The 19,961-nt window shown below is 52.1% G+C and overlaps 1 protein-coding gene across 1 annotated transcript in view; it reads right to left on the reverse strand.

Moving 5' to 3' along the window:
- Positions 1 to 19,961, reverse strand: part of ARHGAP39 (Rho GTPase activating protein 39) — a 422,273-nt gene that overhangs the window by 60,152 nt on the left and 342,160 nt on the right. The window contains exon 7 of the mRNA XM_084619553.1: positions 8,034 to 8,107. Within this exon, the coding sequence (XP_084475679.1) occupies positions 8,034 to 8,107 (74 nt within the window). The remainder of the gene's footprint in view (positions 1 to 8,033; positions 8,108 to 19,961) is intronic.

Genomic DNA, 19,961 nt, shown 5'->3' on the forward strand with positions numbered 1-19,961 from the left:
ACTGATAGGCACTCGCTAAGTTAGAGAAGCTGTCAATGCTGTTGTCAAAGCGCGGCTGGAGCAAGAGGACATGCTTTAATCGGGAGAGCAAATTGAGAGTCGGGCAATGAGAGAGCCTCTCTGCTCAAGCCTGCCTCCTTGGTGAGGTTGTATAGGTGCTTCCAGACGGGAGTTGGCACAACCATTAGAATGAAGGAGGGAGACAGCCCCAGGGTGGTGACGGGAAATGCAGTTGTATCTTAGAGTTTGGCTGTAGACAATGGATTGTGTGGTGTGGTCTGGATGAAAGCTGGAGGCATGTAAGTAAGTATAGCAGTCGGTAGGTTTCCGGTATAGGGTGGTGTTTATGTGACCATCGTTATTAGCACCGCAGTGTCCAGGAAGTGGATCTCTTGTGTGGACTGGTCCAGGTTGATGAGGGATGGAAATTGTTGAAATCATGGTGGAATTCCTCAAGGGCTTCTTTTCCATGGGTCCAGATGATGAAGATGTCGTCAATGGAGCGCAAGTAGAGCAGGGCCGTTAGGGGTCGAGAGCTGAGGAAGCGTTGTTCTAAGTCAGCCATAAAAATGTCGGCATACTGTGGGGCCACACAGGTACCCATAGCAGTGCCGCTGATTTGAAGGTGTACATTGTCCCCAAATGTGAAATAGTTATGGGTGAGGACAAAGTCACAAAGTTCAGCCACCGGGTTTTATCGGGGATAGTGTTCTTGACGGCTTGTAGTCCATCTTTGTGTGGAATGTTGGTGTAGAGGGCTTCTACATCCATAGTGGCCAGGATGGTGTTTTCAGGAAGATCACTGATGGACTGTAGTTTCCTCAGGAAGTCAGTGGTGTCTCGAAGATAGCTGGGGGTGCTGGTAGCATAGGGCCTGAGGAGGGAGTCTGCATAGCCAGACAATCCTGCTGTCAGGGTGCCAAAACCTGAGATGATGGGGCGTCCAGGATTTCCAGGTTTATGGATCTTGGGTAGGAGACAGAATACCCCAGGTAGGAGTTCCTGGGGTGTGTCTGTGTGGATTTGTTCTTGTGCTTTTTCAGAGGAGGTTTACACCACAACCCTCCACAGCTTGGCAGATCTCAACCACCAGGATGTTTTCTTGATCTTCAGCCTAAACTGTCCTGTCCTTAATTCCCCACATTACTCCTCGTTAGTGACTGCCTGGCTGTTTATTTCTCCAAGGACTGGAGTGACGGCAGCTGGATACATCAGTAACTCACACGCTCCAGCAGTTCTCTGAGCACAGCCTTCATTTAGAATTACTGTCATTTACAAACCCCTCTGGGATGTGACAAACCCTCCCTTGTTGGTCAGGGCTAAATCACACAGTGGGCCAGATTCTGCTCTCAGTGCTGTGGGTGTAAATCCCATTCTAGTCCACATAGCTCTTTGGATTGACACGGATGTAGCAAACAGCAGAATTTGTTTGTGTAGCGCAAAGGGGCTTCCTGTCTACATACCTCCGTGTGCTCCAGAGCTTGCTCCTTGTAAAAGCCCCTGTAGGAACCAAGGGAGCCCTTGGTCCCTGCTCAAAGGTCTGGTCTCTCTTGGAGCCATTTTCACACAGGGACAAGGGAAAGTTTTTCCTTTTCTGATTATTCTGTTACAATGTGACTGGTCACTGATTCAGAGCAATCAGGATCAGCTGGTAAACTGGGCACAAGCAAACAATATGTGTTTTGATACATGTAAATCCATACATCTGCATGTAAATCCATACATCTAGGAACAAAGAATGCAGCCATACTTATAGGATGGGGGACTCTATCCTGGGAAGCAGCGACTTTGAAAAGGACTTGGGGGTCATGGTGGATAACCAGCAGGACTTGAGCCCCCAGTGCGATGTTGTGGCCAGAATGACTAATGCAATCTTTGGATGTATAAACAGGGCAATATCGAGGAGGAATAGAGAGGTTATTTTACCTCTGTATCTGGCACTGGACCAACCACTACTGAAATACAGTGTCCAGTTCCGGTATCCACAGCTCAAAAAGGATGGTGATAAATTGGAGAGGGTTCAGAGGAGAGCCACAAGAATGATTAAAAGATTGGAAAACCTGCCTTATAGTGATAGACTCAAGGAGCTCCATCTATTTAGCTTAACAAAGAGAAGCCCTTGGTGACTTCATCAAAATCTATAAGTAGCTATATAGGGAATAGATATGTGACTATAAAGGGCTCTTCAATGTAGCAGGCAAAGGTCTAACAAGAACCAGTGGCTGGAAGTTGAAGCTCAACAAATTTAGAAATAAGGTGGCAAATTTTTAAAAGTGAGAGTAATTAATCACTGGAACAAGCTATCAAGGGTTCCGTCGCTGGAAATCAAGATAGGATGTTTTTCTCAAAGATCTGCTCTAATTCAAACAGGAAAAATTCAGGAAATCCCATGGCCTGTGTTATGCAGGTCAGACTAGATGATCATAGTGCTACTTTCTGGTCTTACATCTATGAATCTGTGGATTTCTCCTCAGTGCTGCCTCCCACCTTCCATAAGAATATGAGTGTCCTTAGAGATAAAGCACTTACTGCTGCTGCTGCCTTTGGGATCTGGATTCCCAGACATCTGTCCTTTGGGATCTCCAGGGTTTATCATTTGTCTGTCTGCTCTGTGGGGAGGTGCTCCGGCTCGGACACTGCATTTTCTAGGGAGACCATGAGAAGCAGCCAGGCTCTTCTTCTTTAAATTGACGAGGAGAATATTTTCAAGATTTCCTTCCCTCTCCTGCTCCATCCGCCCACCTGAGATGCTGCCATTGTGCTGAAATCCTTGGGAACGAGTCTGCCCTATGACTCATGCTCTGGTCTCTCTGTAGACAAGAACTTGGAAGAAACACTTGTCTTTCGTCTCTGACACGCTCCTGGGACTTTCCAGCTCCAGTCTGTCTTGTATGACTGAGCTCGGAGAGGCTGCAGTGAGATCTGTGTCTCCTGGGCACTGCCCTACATTTTAGGCTAGCAAATACTGAGTCCAGCTCAGCTCTTCAGGAGATAAAACAGCCTCTTGGATAATCCCCTTGCACTGGAGGCAACAGGCAGTGGGACACAGCGCCTTTCACGCCTAGGTCACCAGTTCCAGTCCAGCGGCTGACAGCTGTTGCCACCCAACAGCTGTTCGGTGGCCTGTGATTAGTTGAGACCCTCTGTCCAATTCCTAATGGCGTTTTGGCAGCACCACAGCTGGCTTCCTTATGGGCAGTCTCTGCAGGAAGGCCCAGGACAGAATATGCCTTAGAGATTGAGGGCCCTTCTCATCCCAGGAGCTGGCGCTGAGCACAAGGCTAGGGCATGCGGGGCAGGCAGGGGGTAAGGGGTGGCCTCCACGGGCTACACTGTACCTGCTCAGAGGCCATGAGGCCATCACCTCCAGGGCTGTCCATCTGGCACCATTCACCAGCACTAAGCTCACAAAAGGAGCTGGGTGCAACAGGAACAGATGGAAAGGGGCCAGAGTGGCCTCTCCCCATATGCATTCAGCTTCCTGGTGTGGAATGGGAGCCCAATGTGCAGCCCTCTCAGGGAATTCTGGGGGAGTGCCGGGGTGGGGACACAGGACTGGGGATCAGGTTCTATTCCCAGCTCCGCCCAACTCGCTGTGGGACCATGGTTAAGTCAGTTTCCCACTCTGTGCCTCAGTTTCCCCATCATCGAGGCTGAGTTCGTAACTGTGCGGCGCTCTGAGCACATTTGATGGTGCTACAGGAGGGCCACGATCGCTATTATAGCCCAGTGATGGGCTGTACAATCAGGCAGTGGGGGGGATGTTAAGGAGCAGCTCTGGGCACAGGAGGCTCTGCCCAGCTGCGCCCGCGGGGCGTGCTCTGAATGGAGGGGGCATTTAAAAGGGCAGCACAGCTCAGTCAGGGCATTCAGTGCCAAGAAGCAGACCTGCACTGGTAGCTCCCGCAGGAGGCCAGCACTGCCCTAAAGCTGATCTCAACACAGAGCCGCAAGCCACTGCAGAAGAGAGAGCGGAGCATCTGCTTGTGTGGGAGGGACCCCCAGCCCCCCTTCTGGGGGAACGTGTTGCAGGCCACTGGACTCCCTGCCCCAGGGCCCTGGTTAGAACCCAGAGGAGTGGGCGGGCTCAGGTTCTCTATCACCAACCCTGGACTTGAACCATGATATGCTCCCACCAGCTCCAGGTGGTCTGGCTGGCCAGCAGTCTGACACTGGGGGATGCGGTTGAGGGAGATGGTCTCTGTCACAGCCCCTTCCATGGGAACTCCTCCATGGGACTCCCTCTGTTTTCATGCCAGCAGCTGGACTGGCTGAGACAGGTCAGCGCTCCGGCTGATGGGCTGTGTGTGAAAACACAGCACTGTGCACTACGGTATCATAGAATCATAGAATATCAGGGTTGGAAGGGACCTCAGGAGGTCATCTAGTCCAACCCCCTGCTTAAAGCAGGACCAATCCCCAATTTTTGCCCCAGATCCTGAAATGGCCCCCTCAAGGATTGAACTCACAACCCTGGGTTTAGCAGGCCAATGCTCAAACCACTGAGCTATCCCTCCCCCTCAGTCAGGCTGAGACGGGGGTTGTACTACCAGACAGAAAACCAGTAAGCGATGTGCTTAGGCAATAAGACCTGCCATCAAAACCCCTGCTAGGGAGAGAGAAAAACCCCAACGCTGCCTCCAATACCCCCAATCCCTCATGGCCTCCTGCAGCCAGACACCCCTGGGCTCCCACGTCACCCACCCCCACCCCTCATGGCCTCCTGCAGCCAGACACCCCCTGGGCTCCCACGTCACCCACCCCCACCCCTCATGGCCTCCTGCAGCCAGACACCCCCTGGGCTCCCACGTCACCCACCCCCACCCCTCACGACCTCCTGCAGCCAGACACCCCCTGGGCTCCCACGTCACCCACCCCCACCCCTCATGGCCTCCTGCAGCCAGACACCCCCTGGGCTCCCATGTCACACACCCCTGTCCAGCAGAGCCTACAGGATCTAGATACCTCTGCCCCCCAGGCTCCCATGCCACAAACCCCCTGCTCCAGTACCCTGTGCCAACCTCCAGGATCTAGATCCTCAGGGCTCCCACCACAGATCTGCCCTGGGATGTGAACCCTCGGCATTGCCTCCAGGATCCAGATCCTTCCAGGCCCCTGTGCACTGCCTCTGTGGCTGGACCCTACCCCAAGCCTCCCAGCCGTCCGTGTCATGCAGCATGCCATGTCAACTCCCGTGTCATGCATCGTGGAGCGGGGGGTGTCTCTTCAAGGTGAGCGGGAAGACTGTAACATACCAGTGAGAACAGAGGCTGCAGGGCTGTGGCATGCCTGGCAGGCTGGCACTGTGCCCTGCAGCAGAACAGACAGCTGGCAGCAGGGCTCTGAAATCAGGGCTTGGAGGTTCGGGAGGGAGGAAACAGCTTTAAGAGGGAGCAAGAGCAGGTTGGTGAAACAGTGAGTGCACGGAGGAAGGAATGGATGGTAACCCCTCTCCCCAGCAGGTGGCCTAGGCAAGGGGAAGCAGGGAAAACCCAGCTGCAGCCTCTCCCCCAAGACAGGCGCACCGCAGAGAAACAGAAGCACGTTACAAGTCCAGGAGATCGAAGCCCATTACTCATTCCCAGAACAGCACTGCCTGGGTGGTGGCAGGTCAAGCTTCCCCACTCCACCCCCACTGCCCTGCCAATGGGCCTCACCTCTGCCCTGGAGAGACCCCCCACTAAAGGCACGGGAGGAATTCAGTCCTTTCAGCCCACAGAGTCCTCAGGGGCCAGTTAGTGCCAAGTAGGCTGGTGATTCTGTTCATGGGCACCCATTCCCAGGATCTGGGCCAAGTCCCAGCAAACTCATTTCATTCTCTGTGGCTTGTGTGAAGCCTGTGAGCAAGCAGGGAGCCCCAGGCTGCTCCTGAGAATTCCTACCCAGCAGGTCCTTCCCTCTAAGGGAAACAATGCTCAGTTGCTTTGGGCCTGACCCAAGACATCTTGGGAAATCACATGCGCCTGCCCTGCCAGCTTTCCGGTCCACGCTGTGACGAGGGTCACATGGCAGAGAGCAAGTAACACCTGAGCTTGTTAGCACCCTGGGGACGAACAGACTCATCCTACATGAACTCCACCGAGGGACCAGGTTTGCCCAGCCATGGAATGGGCTTCCCCAAAATGCCCATCCCTCGCAGGTACTCAGCACTCCCGCTCTCCCTCCAGAAGCCCCAACCTGAGCTGTCTCTTGTCGAACCACAGGGTTTCCCCCCGACCTGGCATGTGAACACACAGGCGCAACAGACGTCTCTATGGACCGTGGCCCCCATCTCTCAGCAGGGACCAGCAATGATCTCCTGCCTTTTGGCACTGGGCACTGTGGGATCCGGTGGGTTTTGTCCCCAGCCAGCAGAGTCTGCAGAGGTTTCAAGTAGGGCTCAGTGGAATGGACTAGCCTCTAACTCAGCTGTCTGCACTAGGCAGTAAGCAGGGTTCCCATACCACAGGGCTCGATCCAATGTCCATGGAACTTGGTGGTAAGACGCCCACTGCTTCAGTGCGTGTTGGATCAGGCCCAAGCTCAGCAAGGCCTCTGTCCTGTGTGCGAGCAGGTTCTCCCACTGGACCCATCGTGCACCCTGGGAACTGCGCTCGCAATATTCTCTCCCTTGGTGCTGGCTGTGAGTACGAGCTGCCTAGCAGCGTGGCTGGCTTTGGGAAGGTCGTTCCTCTGCACAGGCCCGGTTGTAACACTGATGGAGCACTGGCTCCCCAAGCAGCTGTAAATCTCACGCCACTGCTCAGCACTTGCCCTACTTTTCGGTTCCCATAAAAACAACGGGGGCCATAAACTAACAGCGGGAGCAATAAACTCAGGATTGTTTTTCCATCTGGACAGCAAAGCAGCATTTGCAGTGGACACGTGGTGGGCAAAGGGTGGTGATCTGAGAGCACCAGGGAAAGCAGGGAGACCCGAAGCAATCTCTGCTCACACCAGGCTGGTAGGAAAAACTGGCTACTCAAAGGCCAACAGAGTCAAGAATCAGGTCCCTCACAGCAGTGGGACCCAATCTCTAGGGACCCAATCTCTGCTCCCACACTAAGTCAGTGGAGTCAGGGGAGCGAGAGGAGAGACAGGTGCTTTGTATCAAAAACAGCTGCTGTCTACTGGACACAAAGGCCTAGGGGAACCCTGAACTCCAGTACAACATGCAGCTCCAGATGCCCAACTAAAAGCAGCTCCAACTCTCCAGTTTCCACAGGCCTAAATGAAACTGGAGATTCAGGTAGGACTCTGGGCTACAGGCCTGAGCCTGAATCAAGCCTCCAACGCCACCATCCCCAGCCTTGGGCTCTTTTCCCATCTCTGACACTGCTCTGCTGGGTGACCTTAGGCAAGTCACTTCCCCTCTCTGCGCCACCATTCCACCTCCTGCCTATCGTTGCTCTATTTAGATTAGCTCCTTGGTGGCATGGGCTGGCTCTTACCATGTGTCTGCACAGAGTCTAGCACAACGGGGCCCTGGTCTCTGGGGGGCCTGGGATGCACCACTCCCAGGTATCTGTGTTACAGCAGCACCTAGGAGCCCAGGCACAGGCCAGCAGTCTTCTGTGCCAGGTGCTGTACAAATGCAGAACAAAGAGACTGGTTGGAAATCTAGTTCAGACGATTGCCCCAGTTTTTTATACTGGGCCAAGCCAAAGGGTCACTCATTCCAGATCCAGCTGCAGATTTTTCCATTTTTCCAGTCCATCTCTGCTGGTTCTCCCCTTTCACTGTAAGCAGAGATGGTTCTCCCCTTTCACTGTAACACAAACATTGCACCTCAATGAGCTGATCTTTCTACCCAAGTCCATCTCCAAGACATGCAGGACTCTAGACTTTGGAGAGACTCAACAGGCTGAAAGATAGAGAACATGGGAGCAAACAGCCTGGACTGGGAAGATAATACACACTCCATCCACCCCCACGTGGTTCTATCATGGCCCCACCCCCCTGGGCATGCTTTAATTACAGTCGGACATTTGCTCATACCAGCTGGCTCGGAAGCCAACGTGAAAGAAACAAAGCAAAAAGGGACCAGACGATACCTTCTTTGCTCCTGTCAAGGCTGCTTTCTGGAGCTTGTTGTAACAGTACTTGGCGTAAGTGCTTATTGCCACCCCTATAAGAGAAAACAGAGAGCAGAGAGTCAAGCCAGACGTTCCAGGAAATAGGAAAAGCAGGAGCCCTGTGATCCATTGTAGAGGCCCTCGGGAAAGCTCAGGGATAGAATCATAGAATCATAGAATATCAGGGTTGGAAGGGACCCCAGAAGGTCATCTAGTCCAACCCCCTGCTCGAAGCAGGACCAATTCTGGGGGTTTCAGAAGGGAGTTTCAGAAGGGAGGTTCAGAAGGGATGGGGTTTCAGAAGGGAGTGCTCAAGGCTTCGGCACCACTGAAGTCCCACGTCAGCCCTGGATGCTTTGCACCTCTCAGGCAGCGCTCAGGGCGGATACAGGACCTCAGTGATGCTTGGGCCTTCTGCTGATCCTTTTGCACAGGGGTGGTTTCATCCAAAATTGCACATAAAGCAGGTATGAATAGCACCTGCACAGTGAGGCACCCAGTGCTTGACTGGTATATGCCAGGCTTTGGAGACCAGGCCCTAAAAGCTGCTTACCTCCAGCTGTGAAATTAACCCATGCAGCGGGACTGTCCCAGGAAAGGGAGTGCATCTGATTCCAAGAGGCGTAGTGCCAGGCCAAGCTATGAATCTCATTCTGAAGGCATAAGGGCTACCTGATCACGAGTGAGGATAGAAACACCACCACCACCAGAAGGCCAAGGGCTTGGGGCCTGATTTCCCCACTGGAGGAAAGATTTGGGGTGATATTTTCAAAGTTGCCTTGGGGTTCAGAGGCCCAATTCTCACTGATTTTTAATGAGGACCGTGTGTCTAAATCCCTTAGGCAGTGCTCAGACTATCATTCGTTCTCAAGGGTTATTGCCTGGAGGGAAGAGACCGGCACGATCTGTTTTAATAATAATTGTCTATTGCTTAATAGAAAACTACAAACCCAGAAGCAGAGCGCAGGTGTTGGCTACCTTTGTTTCTGGAAGCGTGGTGCTTTTGAGCATGCTCAGTAAATCCCCCTTAGACTCCCAACTACTGCTTGATGGATTGATTTTTTTTTAACATGACTCTTCCTGATTTTATAGACTACAGTTCCAAGTTATTTTTGGTCATGTGATGGATGTTGCAGCCAATCGGAACGAATCGATAGAAAAGCATGGTCACTGCACATCACCAGAGCTGCAGTGAGATAACTGGGTGTGGGGCTTCCGTTCTACTTTGCTATTAAAGTGCAGTTAGCGTCAGCAGGCGACTTTGTAAAGATGCCCTTCCATCCACAGACTTGCCCCTGGATGGATCCAGGGTCAGGGCTGTTTACGCAAGAGGCAAGAATAAGTTTTTAGGGCCTCTTGTGCCAGTGAGCCCTGCGGAGCCGGCACAAGAGAGCTGGACTCTATTCTGGCTCATCAAAACAACTGTTCCCCAAGTTCAGCTGCAGAGTCCGATCTCGTTCACCGTCCCACAAGCCCTCGGAGAAAATGGCGGTGTGGAGCTAGCACAGAGAGCAGCACTCGGCTCACCCAACCTGCAGTACAGGGGATGCTGCAGGAGCCAGGAGCCCAGCTTGACACTCTGACCCCAAATCGAGCTCCTCGGCTTCTCCCCCTTTCTCTGTTGCCACCAGCAGCGCCGCCCTCCTCCCTCTCACTCAGGTTGCTAAGCTGCTCAGCCCCCACAGCCAGGCCATACCCACATCTTGCTGGTTCTCCTTTCACAACATTGCCAGGATCTGACCTTTCCTCTCTACCCGCATGGTTACATCTTCCATCCCTCAGCATCTCCTGCCTCGACTCCCGCTCTGGCCTCCATGACTCCCATCTCAACCCCCACTTGGGCCCATTCAAAATGCTGCTGCTGACATCATCTTCTTGGCTCGTTCCTCTGACCATGTCACGCCCCATCTCCACCCCTCAGATCCTTCACTGGCTTCCCCACCATAACCAGGACAAGTTTCCAGTGCCCCACTCCAAGGCCCTTCGCACCTGTCTCTCCTGCCTATCCACTCCCGTATCTCACTGCGTCGCCCCAAAGCCCTGTGCTCCATTGCCCACCCGTCTGCTTCGCCTACTGGCACCAGCAAGCTTTCTTCCACACCGCCCCCGGCAAGTGAAACTCTCTCCCTGAGCCAAGCCATAGGACCACTCCCCTGTTCTGTCTATCCCCACCGCAGGGCCCACTTCTGCTGTGCCACCTTTGGGAGACTGCTAACTGAGAGCCAGGGCCGTCCCTAGCCATTTGGATGCCCTACGCGCACGCCCCGCCCAGGGTCTGGGAGGCAGGAGCTGTGGGGGGGCACTTTTGGGGGCCCCACAGGCCCAGGGTGGCCCAGGGGATTAGCAGGGGGCCAGGAGGAACCTGCTCCACTTCCCTTGCCCTGGCCCCAGCCATGGCGCTTGGGGGAGGGAAAGGTGTCCCCCCGCACTCACCGGCAGTGGTGGGAAGCGGAGCACCGTGGCTGGGAGCTGGCAGAGAGGAGCGGGCTGCGGTAGGGTTGCTCCACTTCCCACTGCTGAGCGTGGGGTTCCTGGGGGAAGCGGTGGGATGGGGGCGGGCCGGGGGCAGAGCAGGGGGGAAGGGGAAGAGGTGGGGCAGAGGGAGTTGTATGGGGCCCCACACCCCCCTAGGGATGGCCCTGCCCCTTGCAGTGGGCGCAGCCCGTGGGGGGGGCAGCTGAGGGATAGGGCTGGTCGCCAAGGCTGGTGCTGCTGCGTATGCAGCACGCAGCTGCCTAGGGCACCATGAAATTTGGGGCAATTTGGTGCCCCAAATTTCATGGTGCTCTACGCAGCTGCGTATGGTGCATATGCCTAAGGACGGCCCTGCTGAGAGCGGCCAGTCCACAGCCAGCAGGAATACGAGCTCCTTAACTTATCTTTTTTCAGAGTAGCAGCCGTGTTAGTCTGTATCCGCAAAAAGAACAGGAGGACTTGTGGCACCTTAGAGACTAACCCATTTATCTGAGCATGAGCTGTCGTGAGCCACAGCTCACTTCATCGGATGCATTCAGTGGAAAATACAGTGGGGAGATTTATATACACAGAGAACATGAAACAATGGGTGTTACCATACACACTGTACCCAGAGTGATCAGGTAAGGTGAGCTATTACCCCCCTCTGCCCCCCCTCCCCGCTCTCCTGCTGGTAATAGCTCACCTTACCTGATCACTCTGGTTACAGTCTGTATGGTAACACCCATTGTTTCATGTTCTCTGTGTATATAAAATCTCCCCACTGTATTTTCCACTGAATGCATCCGATGAAGTGAGCTGTGGCTCACAAAAGCTTATGCTCAAATAAATTTGTTCGTCTCTAAGGTGCCACAAGTCCTCCTGTTCTTTTAACTGATCTTTGTGTTAGATCCTGAGCAAAGATGATCTGGAGTCACCTTGTGAGAAGGACCGCCGGGGGCTGTTTTTATGGGGTCATTTTTCAGAGTTTAAGGGACTGCCACTCTATCGTAGCTCACCATAGTTAGCTCCAATCTGGAAGCACCGTAAGTAGCTCCTATATATGCAGACCAACTCAGCAAGGGCTTGACCCAATGCTCACTGAAGACAATGGGCTTCAGATCAGACCCTAAGTTTCCTTAAAAGCAAAGTTTTAATGCCACAGACATTGAATGCACTGTTTTCCTGAGCATCCACCTCCAAACAGTGACTACAGGAGGCAAAGAGCACTTTCACTTTAAAACCACCCCCTCATAGAGCTGACAGGACACAGCGTGGGTCCAGCTGTGACCTGCCCATGCAACACGTGGCTGTACAGTACATTCCAGTGCCCCTTACACAGAAGCAGTACAAGGAAAGGGGAGTACAATCACTACGGGACAGAATGGCGGAGATGGGAGCTGCGATTGATGACATGTAACTGAGGGAGAAGAAACAGCAATAATGAATGCAAGTAACGTCAGCAGCAGCAGTTCAGTTCCCAGCTAACAAAAGGCGTAAGAACACTCTCCATCAGCTGAATGCTACTTCGTTCCATCCTGATCCTCCACATGGCACCTGCCCCCGATGGTGCACTCTCCCAATGGCAGATTCACACGTGTATCTATTTTTTCAGAGTCATAGATTCCAAGGCCACAAGGGACCATGGTGATCATCAAGTGAGACTGCCTCTGTAACACAGGCCAGAGACCTGCCCCCATACAACTCTTAGAGGAGATCATTTAGAAAAACATCCAATTTGGATTTACTTAGGTTCTTACCCATGCCCATCACCCCAGACTCCAAGGATGGCAAAAAATCAGAAGGGAGGTCCAAGAGCAGAACCTTGCCCTGAAGTTGGATAGCATTAACTCTCATGATATTACTGGAAGTCTTGCAATTCTTGGTGTTGTTCTTAAAGCCCCAGCACCTGGAGTCAGGTTATTAAACAAGACTCCCAGCTTTCTTACTTTTTCTTACTTTTAAAGGAAAAAAGTAAATTTCTAGTCCTCGTGATTGCACAGAAAATCCTGAAAACATGACTCCCTACAGGCCCAAAACCCAGAAGGGCAACAAAAAGGAGCCCCAGATTATTATTTTTTTAAAATATCTCATGATTTTTAAGACAATCTCATGATGCGGGGGAGGGGGAAGAGTCACAATTTTCAAATGCTTGAAGTTGGTGAAGCTGAGATCATTATTGGGGTGGGGGAGGGGGAAATATTTTCCTGGGCCTTGTTAGCCACTCAATTAATTGTCCTGGAAGAAGAGGGACTACAAAGTTGTGGTGAGTAATGGGGAAGGACAAGTAACAAGAGACCCGTTCCTTAAGAGCGGAATTAGTGCAGAGGGAACGTGGCATTACTGGTTCAGATCTAGTGGCCAAGCTGACCCCCAGGCTGAGGGCCAGCACATGGCCTAGACACCACATAAGTCCTGTTTCAGTCCTATGGCCCCATGCTGGCCCTCTGCACCAGGCTGCATTTCACCCCAGGAGAGATGTAACCTTAGTTGGGAGTTCACGATGCTCATCCCATGTAAGCTTTAGAAATAAGGACTTGCAGCTATGCCTGCCCAGTCTCCGGGCAGCCTATGAGCACAGCTGGGCCATGGCAGGGCCACCTGGTTGATCACTCTGCTTGGCTGACACGGAAAAAAAAACTATCCACAATGACTCCAAGATCTCTCTCTTGAGTGGTGACTACTAATATAGATCCCATCATTCTGTATGTATAGTTGGGATTATGTTTTCCAACGTGCATTACTTTACACTTATCAACATTGAATTTCATCTACCATTTTGTTGCCCCGTCACTCAGTTTACTGAGATCCCCTTGTAACTCCTTGCAGTCAGCTTTGGACTTAACTATCCTGAATAATTTTGTATCATCTGCAAATTTTGCCACCTCACTGTTCATCCCCTTTTTCCAGATCATTTATGAATATGTTGAACAGCACTGGTCCTAGAACAGATCCTTAGGGGACAGTGAAAACCTTTTGTTTCTTGTCTTTTAACCAGTTACTGATCCGTTAGAGGTCCTTCCCTCTTATCCCATGACTTCTTACTTTGCTTTGCTTACCGTGCTCCTATCTTGCTCTGGCCCAGCTACAGGCTGCCCGCTTCTCTGCTTGCTTCCTGACTCCAGCTCTGACTTTGGCTCTGCCTCCTGGTTTCTGACTCCAGTTCTGATCACTAGGAATGACTACCATGGCTTTCACCACTAGGCCTGACCGCCCACACCCTGGTCTGTGACAGTGAGAAATGGCCTTTAATGTGTCCCATCTGGGGAGATGAACTTCTCTAACAACCACCAGAGCGGAAAACACAATATCATGAGACAGATTCATTTCACTGCACAAAAAAGGGAGTAATTTCAGATTTACTTCCTGTTTGTCTCTGATCTGTCCTCACTCATTCCCTGCATGTGTAAATGCAGGAGGGCTTTAAAAATAAATAACTAACAGATCCCAGAGCCAATTTATCACTCCACAGTAGGGAACAGGTCCTGATTCATTAGGTCATGTCTACATGGTTGACATGTAGTAACAGAAAGCAATAAACCCTGACTGACGCTCTGTGTCCTTGCAAACACAAACCTTCCGCTGGAGCTAAGGGTCAAACAGACCGTCCCTGCATTGTGAGACAGAGCAGCAGCAGCAGCTGTGGTTGCAGCCAAGAGCAGCAAGAGTTATGATTAAGGATGCCAAACGGTTTCCATTCTAACCCCCTCTGTTTTCAGTCTCTCTAAGAGTTTTCATTGAAGCTAAGTGAGGCTGGTTAGACTGAGACAATCCCAGCATCCTAAGAGGTTCTTTAAGGACACTTGAAAGATCCTGGTTTTGCTGTTATTATTAACCATTTTTATTATGGTAGTGCCCAGGGATCCGCAAAAACACAGTATATAATCCCACCCTGAGTTGTTTACAATCTAAATAGATAAGACAGACACAGGGTGGGGAAAGGGGGTGTAACACACAAGCAGAGTGATCAGTGTGATAGCAGCAAAGAGCACATGCATTCCACAATTTTTTTTTGTGGGCGGGGGAAAAGAGGGAGTAAGCTTTGCAGGGATCAGCTAAATGGAAAGGGAAGGAAGAGAGGGAGTGAGAGAGTCAGAGCAGGTGGGAGGGTGGAGATTGTTTCTATCAGTTACATTTATCGTATTTATTTTGTAAACAAAATGTTTCTGATTCAGAACCGTGCGGAGCAGCATTTGTTGTATGTTTACCAGGAACAGAGGCCAGGGAATGAGCGTTCAGCGTGACCAACAGCGTTTGGAGTGAAAGGAAAAGTTCAACAAGCATCCGCACTCCCCAGACAGTTCTGCTCAAAGCATGTCCATGCTAACCTCATTCAGGCACTAAGTCACTGGAAAACCCTCCACTTGGAGAAATCGGCCCATGACACTGTTCCAGTGTTGCCAAGTCTCAGGATTTCATCGAGAGACCGGTGTTGTTTGGTGTTTTTCTTAAAGCCCCAGCTCCTTATTCAAGTGGTGAAGTGAGAATCTTGTGGTTTTTTTTTTTTTAATGGACGTGTTTAGCCCTCACAGTTGTGGAGATAAGCCTGAAAGGGCAAAAGGGTACTGGCTCAAACACCAGCCAGCATATAAACAAACCCCAGAGCATTAGGGGGTTTGAAATCTCTGGGTTAAAGCCAGTCTCATGATTTGGGGAGGTCTAGCTCATGGGTCTGGCATGCTTCGCGTTGGCAATGCTGCAGCTGTGCCAGAGGCTGGCAGGAAGGACCAGATCAGCACTGTCCTTTTTAGCAATAGTTCACAAGCCTCAAAAGTGTTGCTGCAAAAGCGTCCCCGTTTGAAAATACGGTCATAATTCTAGTCTGTCCCTTTCAGTCACTCATGACTTATTCCAAACCCTGCCCCCAGCCCTATGCCATCTGAAATTCACTCTACATTTGCTGAAATTTCCAACTTTTGGCCTGAAATGGTAATCTTTTGGTCTATGTTCAAAGGTGATTTTTTTCTGGAAAGTTTGAGAGAAAACAGTAGGGCTGTTTCTGAGTAGGGGGAGGGGGAATGACCCTTTACCTGATTTAACAAAATTCTTGTAATCTTTTTAAGACCAGTTTCAACAGCTGAAAAGGCTGATGCTAGAAAGCTGAAATTTGGCACAGAAAGAGTCTCCTGGTGAACACTTGACTTACCCTGTGCGGATTAGGAAAGGCAGCTGCACACTTTGCAGAAAGATTTTCCTGTGATTATGTTTCAGATGGTACGTGATCATGTGATTAAAGGAAGGCTTGGAGTACATACACACAAGGGGGCAGAGTTAAGGGTAAATGGGTAGCCTTAATTTTGGTATCTCTGGAGTTTGAAGTGGTTTACAGTGCAACAGTAGCGTTCTCTTTGTGTAAAACAGTAAAAGCAGCATAACGAACTGGCTGGGGTTACTGTATGTCACCAGTGCTCTCTGCTGGATGTAATCAGAAAGGCTAAACTGTGTGTCATTGGCCCTGGAGAGTTAACAGAGATTCTCCTTCAGCTCAAGTAGCAGAGTTCTGTGTTTTTGGAGCAGGCGTCTCTGAGCTCCTTCCTGATGTTGCTGTGAAGTTCTGAGTGACCCTGGTGAGCAGCAGAAGGAGAACACTGAAGTGTGAGAAGCCCAGGGATCTGATACAATACTTTGTGCCCCTAGAGTGACGTCCATGCAAGGAACTCAAATCACTTTGCCAACTTCCATGCCTGTGTCCTCACTACAACCTGGGAAAGTAGCTGTTATCCCCACTGTAGAGAAAAGGGAACTGAGGCCCAGAGAGGGAACAATTCGCACAAGGTTGCTCAGTGAATCAGCAGCAGGAGCCAGGACTCATCCCATTCACGGGTTAGCAGTGCCGCCTCAGGAATCTGCGAGCACAGTGCCAGGTTGCTCTCCTCTCTGAGGGGCTGGGGCTGCAACTTCCTTCCCTGAGGCAGAGATGAAGGGAAGAGCCGGCTGAGAACAACAGGTAGAATATCTGCTTGAGAAGACTCAGCAGTAGCCTCCTAAGGGTGGCTGTAAAATCACACTGTCAAAGCTCTGGGAAATAGACTGATGGGCAAACAACTATTTCAGATGGGGGTGGGTGGGGGGGTCTGGATAAAATGATCCCAATAGGAGTGTGGGAATTCACTGTTAGGGTGTGGGCCTGGATTCTAAATATGCTACATCTAGAGTTTGGGATCCAGAGCCAGACCTACCTTCCCCATCCCACTCAGGTCCAGGGGGTTTGGATCGGGATGGTAGTTAGGACCCATCTCTCCACATTTTCCTCACACAATCCAGAGGAGCTCTGTTGACAAATGCCACAGCAGGATGTGGTGCTCCTCCAACCCAGATGCTGCGTCTCCTTCCCGGCCGGTGGCAGCGGTGCCCCTCTGCCCGGGGTGCTGCGTCTCCTTCCCGGCCGGTGTCAGCGGTGCCCCTATGCCCGGGGTGCTGCGTCTCCTTCCCAGCCGGTGCCAGCGGTGCCCCTCTGCCCGGGGTGCTGCGTCTCCTTCCCGGCCGGTGCCAGGGGTGCCCCTCTGCCCGGGGTGCTGCGTCCCCTTCCCGGCCGGTGCCAGCGGTGCCCCCCTGCTCGGGGTGCTGCGTCCCCTTCCCGGCCGGTGCCAGGGGTGCCCCTCTGCCCGGGGCGCTGCGTCCCCTTCCCGGCCGGTGCCAGTGGTGCCCCTCTGCCGGGGCGCTGCGTCTCCTTCCCGGCCGGTGCCAGGGGTGCCCCTCTGCCTGGGGCGCTGCGTCCCCTTCCCGGCCGGTGCCAGGGGTGCCCCTCTGCCGGGGCGCTGCGTCTCCTTCCCGGCCGGTGCCAGCGGTGCCCCTCTGCCCGGGGTGCTGCGTCTCCTTCCCGGCCGATGCCAGGGGTGCCCCTCTGCCCGGGGTGCTGCGTCTCCTTCCCGGCCGGTGCCAGGGGTGCCCCTCTGCCCGGGGTGCTGCGTCTCCTTCCCGGCCGATGCCAGGGGTGCCCCTCTGCCCGGGGTGCTGCGTCTCCTTCCCGGCCGGTGCCAGGGGTGCCCCTCTGCCCGGGGTGCTGCGTCTCCTTCCCGGCCGGTGCCAGCGGTGCTCCTCCACCCATGGCTCCCTCTGAAAGTTTGCTCTTCTCATGTCACTTCCCAGTGCTTTGTATTTTCTTGCCACTGACAGCTGGCCTCAGAGCAAATGATCTCCAATGTGACACGGACAGGCAGGGACAGTGGGGAACAGCAGTGTCTGCAGGGGGCAAGAAGTAGGCAACAGCAGTGTCTGCGGGGCAGGCAGGAGGATTGCTTTGTTGAGACAAGGCTGCAGAGGGCAGGCTGCCCTTGGAGCAGTGCACCTCCATGCTGGAGGCTCATTGGTACCCTGGAAGAGTTTGGAGAAGGGCAGCAAGGAGGAGTAAGTGCCTGGAAGGGCCAGCATAGGAGGAAAGATTAGAAGAGCTAGATATTCAAGATGGGCCAGAGACGGTGGTCAGCAGCTCCCTCCAGACATTGTCCAGGCCAGGATTTAGGGAGACCCTGTGAGAGGATAACATGCAGCACAGTCTGCAGTAGTCTGGGAGCTAGAGAAAACGGCAGGGTCTGCGTCTCCAGCAACCTCGCAAGCTGGCCCCCTTTGTATTCATCACCACTGAGTCCTGGATCTTCACTGACATGGGGAATACCACAGGCTTGGACCAAAATCACAGATCAGCACAGGCAGAAGCGTTGGGGTACTCAGAATCCGCACTCAGATCCTGACCTGGACTCTTCATAGTGTTTAAGGCCAGAAGGGACCATTCGATCATGTAGTCTGAGCTCCTAACACAGGCCAGAGGATCTCACCCAGTTACCCATGTATTGAGACCAATCAATTGTGTAATTCTTCCTGAAGGTCGAAACAACAGACTGGACTTCTACATAGAGTGCTTCCACCGACGTCCACGGGCTGAAATTGTGGAAAAGCAGCATCACTTGCCCCATAACCTCAGCCGTGCGGAACACAATGCCATCCACAGCCTCAGAAACAACTCTGACATCATAATCAAAAAGGCTGACAAAGGAGGTGCTGTTGTCATCATGAATAGGTCGGAATATGAACAAGAGGCTGCTCGGCAGCTCTCCAACACCGCTTTCTACAAGCCATTACCCTCTGATCCCACTGAGGGTTACCAAAAGAAACTACACCATCTGCGCAAGACACTCCCTGAAAAAGCACAAGAACAAATCCGCACAGACACACCCCTGGAACCCCGACCTGTGGTATTCTATCTGCTACCCAAGATCCATAAACCTGGAAATCCTGGACGCCCCATCATCTCAGGCGTTGGCACCCTGACAGCAGGATTGTCTGGTTATGTAGACTCCCTCCTCAGGCCCTACGCTACCAGCACTCCCAGCTATCTTCAAGACACCACTGACTTCCTGAGGAAACTACAATCCATCAGTGATCTTCCTGATAACACCATCCTGGCCACTATGGATATAGAAGCCTTCTACACCAACATTCCACACAAAGATGGACTACAGCCATCAGGAACAGTATCCCCGATAATGTCACGGCTAACCTGGTGGCTGAACTTTGTGACTTTGTCCTCACTCATAACTATTTCATATTTGGGGACAATGTATACCTTCAGATCAGCGGCACTGCTATGGGTACCCGCATGGCCCCACAGTATGCCAACATTTTTATGGCAGAATTAGAACAACGCTTCCTCAGCTCTCATCCCCTAACGCCCCTACTCTACTTGCGCTACATTGATGATATCTTCATCATCTGGACCCATGGAAAAGAAGCCCTTGAGGAATTCCACCACAATTTCAACAATTTCCATCCCACCATCAACCTCAGCCTGGACCAGTCCACACAAGAGATCCACTTCCTGGACACTACGGTGCTAATAAGCGATGGTCACATAAACACCACCCTATACCGGAAACCTACTGACCGCTATTCCTACCTACATGCCTCCAGCTTTCACCCTGACCACACCACACGATCCATTGTCTACAGCCAAACTCTAAGATACAACCGCATTTGCTCCAACCCCTCAGACAGAGACAGACACCTACAAGATCTCTATCAAGCATTCTTACAACTACAGTACCCACCTGCTGAAGTGAAGAAACAGATTGACAGAGCCAGAAGAGTACCCAGAAGTCACCTACTACAGGACAGGCCCAACAAAGAAAGTAACAGAACGCCACTAGCTATCACCTTCAGCCCCCAACTAAAACCTCTCCAACACATCATCAAAGATCTACAACGTATCCTGAAAAATGGTCCCTCACTCTCATAGATCTTGGGAGACAGACCAATCCTCGCTTACAGACAGCCCCCAACCTGAAGCAAATACTCTCCAGCAACCACACACCACACAACAGAACCACTAACCAAGGAACCTATCCTTGCAACAAAGCCCAATGCCAACTCTGTCCACATCTTTATTCAAGTGACACCATCATAGGACCTAATCACATTAGCCACGTCATCAGGGGCTCATTCACCTGCACATCCACC

The sequence above is a fragment of the Lepidochelys olivacea genome, assembly GCF_965140295.1.
Source record: "Lepidochelys olivacea isolate rLepOli2 genome assembly, chromosome: 2".
In the NCBI taxonomy this organism is placed as follows: Eukaryota; Metazoa; Chordata; order Testudines; family Cheloniidae; genus Lepidochelys; species Lepidochelys olivacea.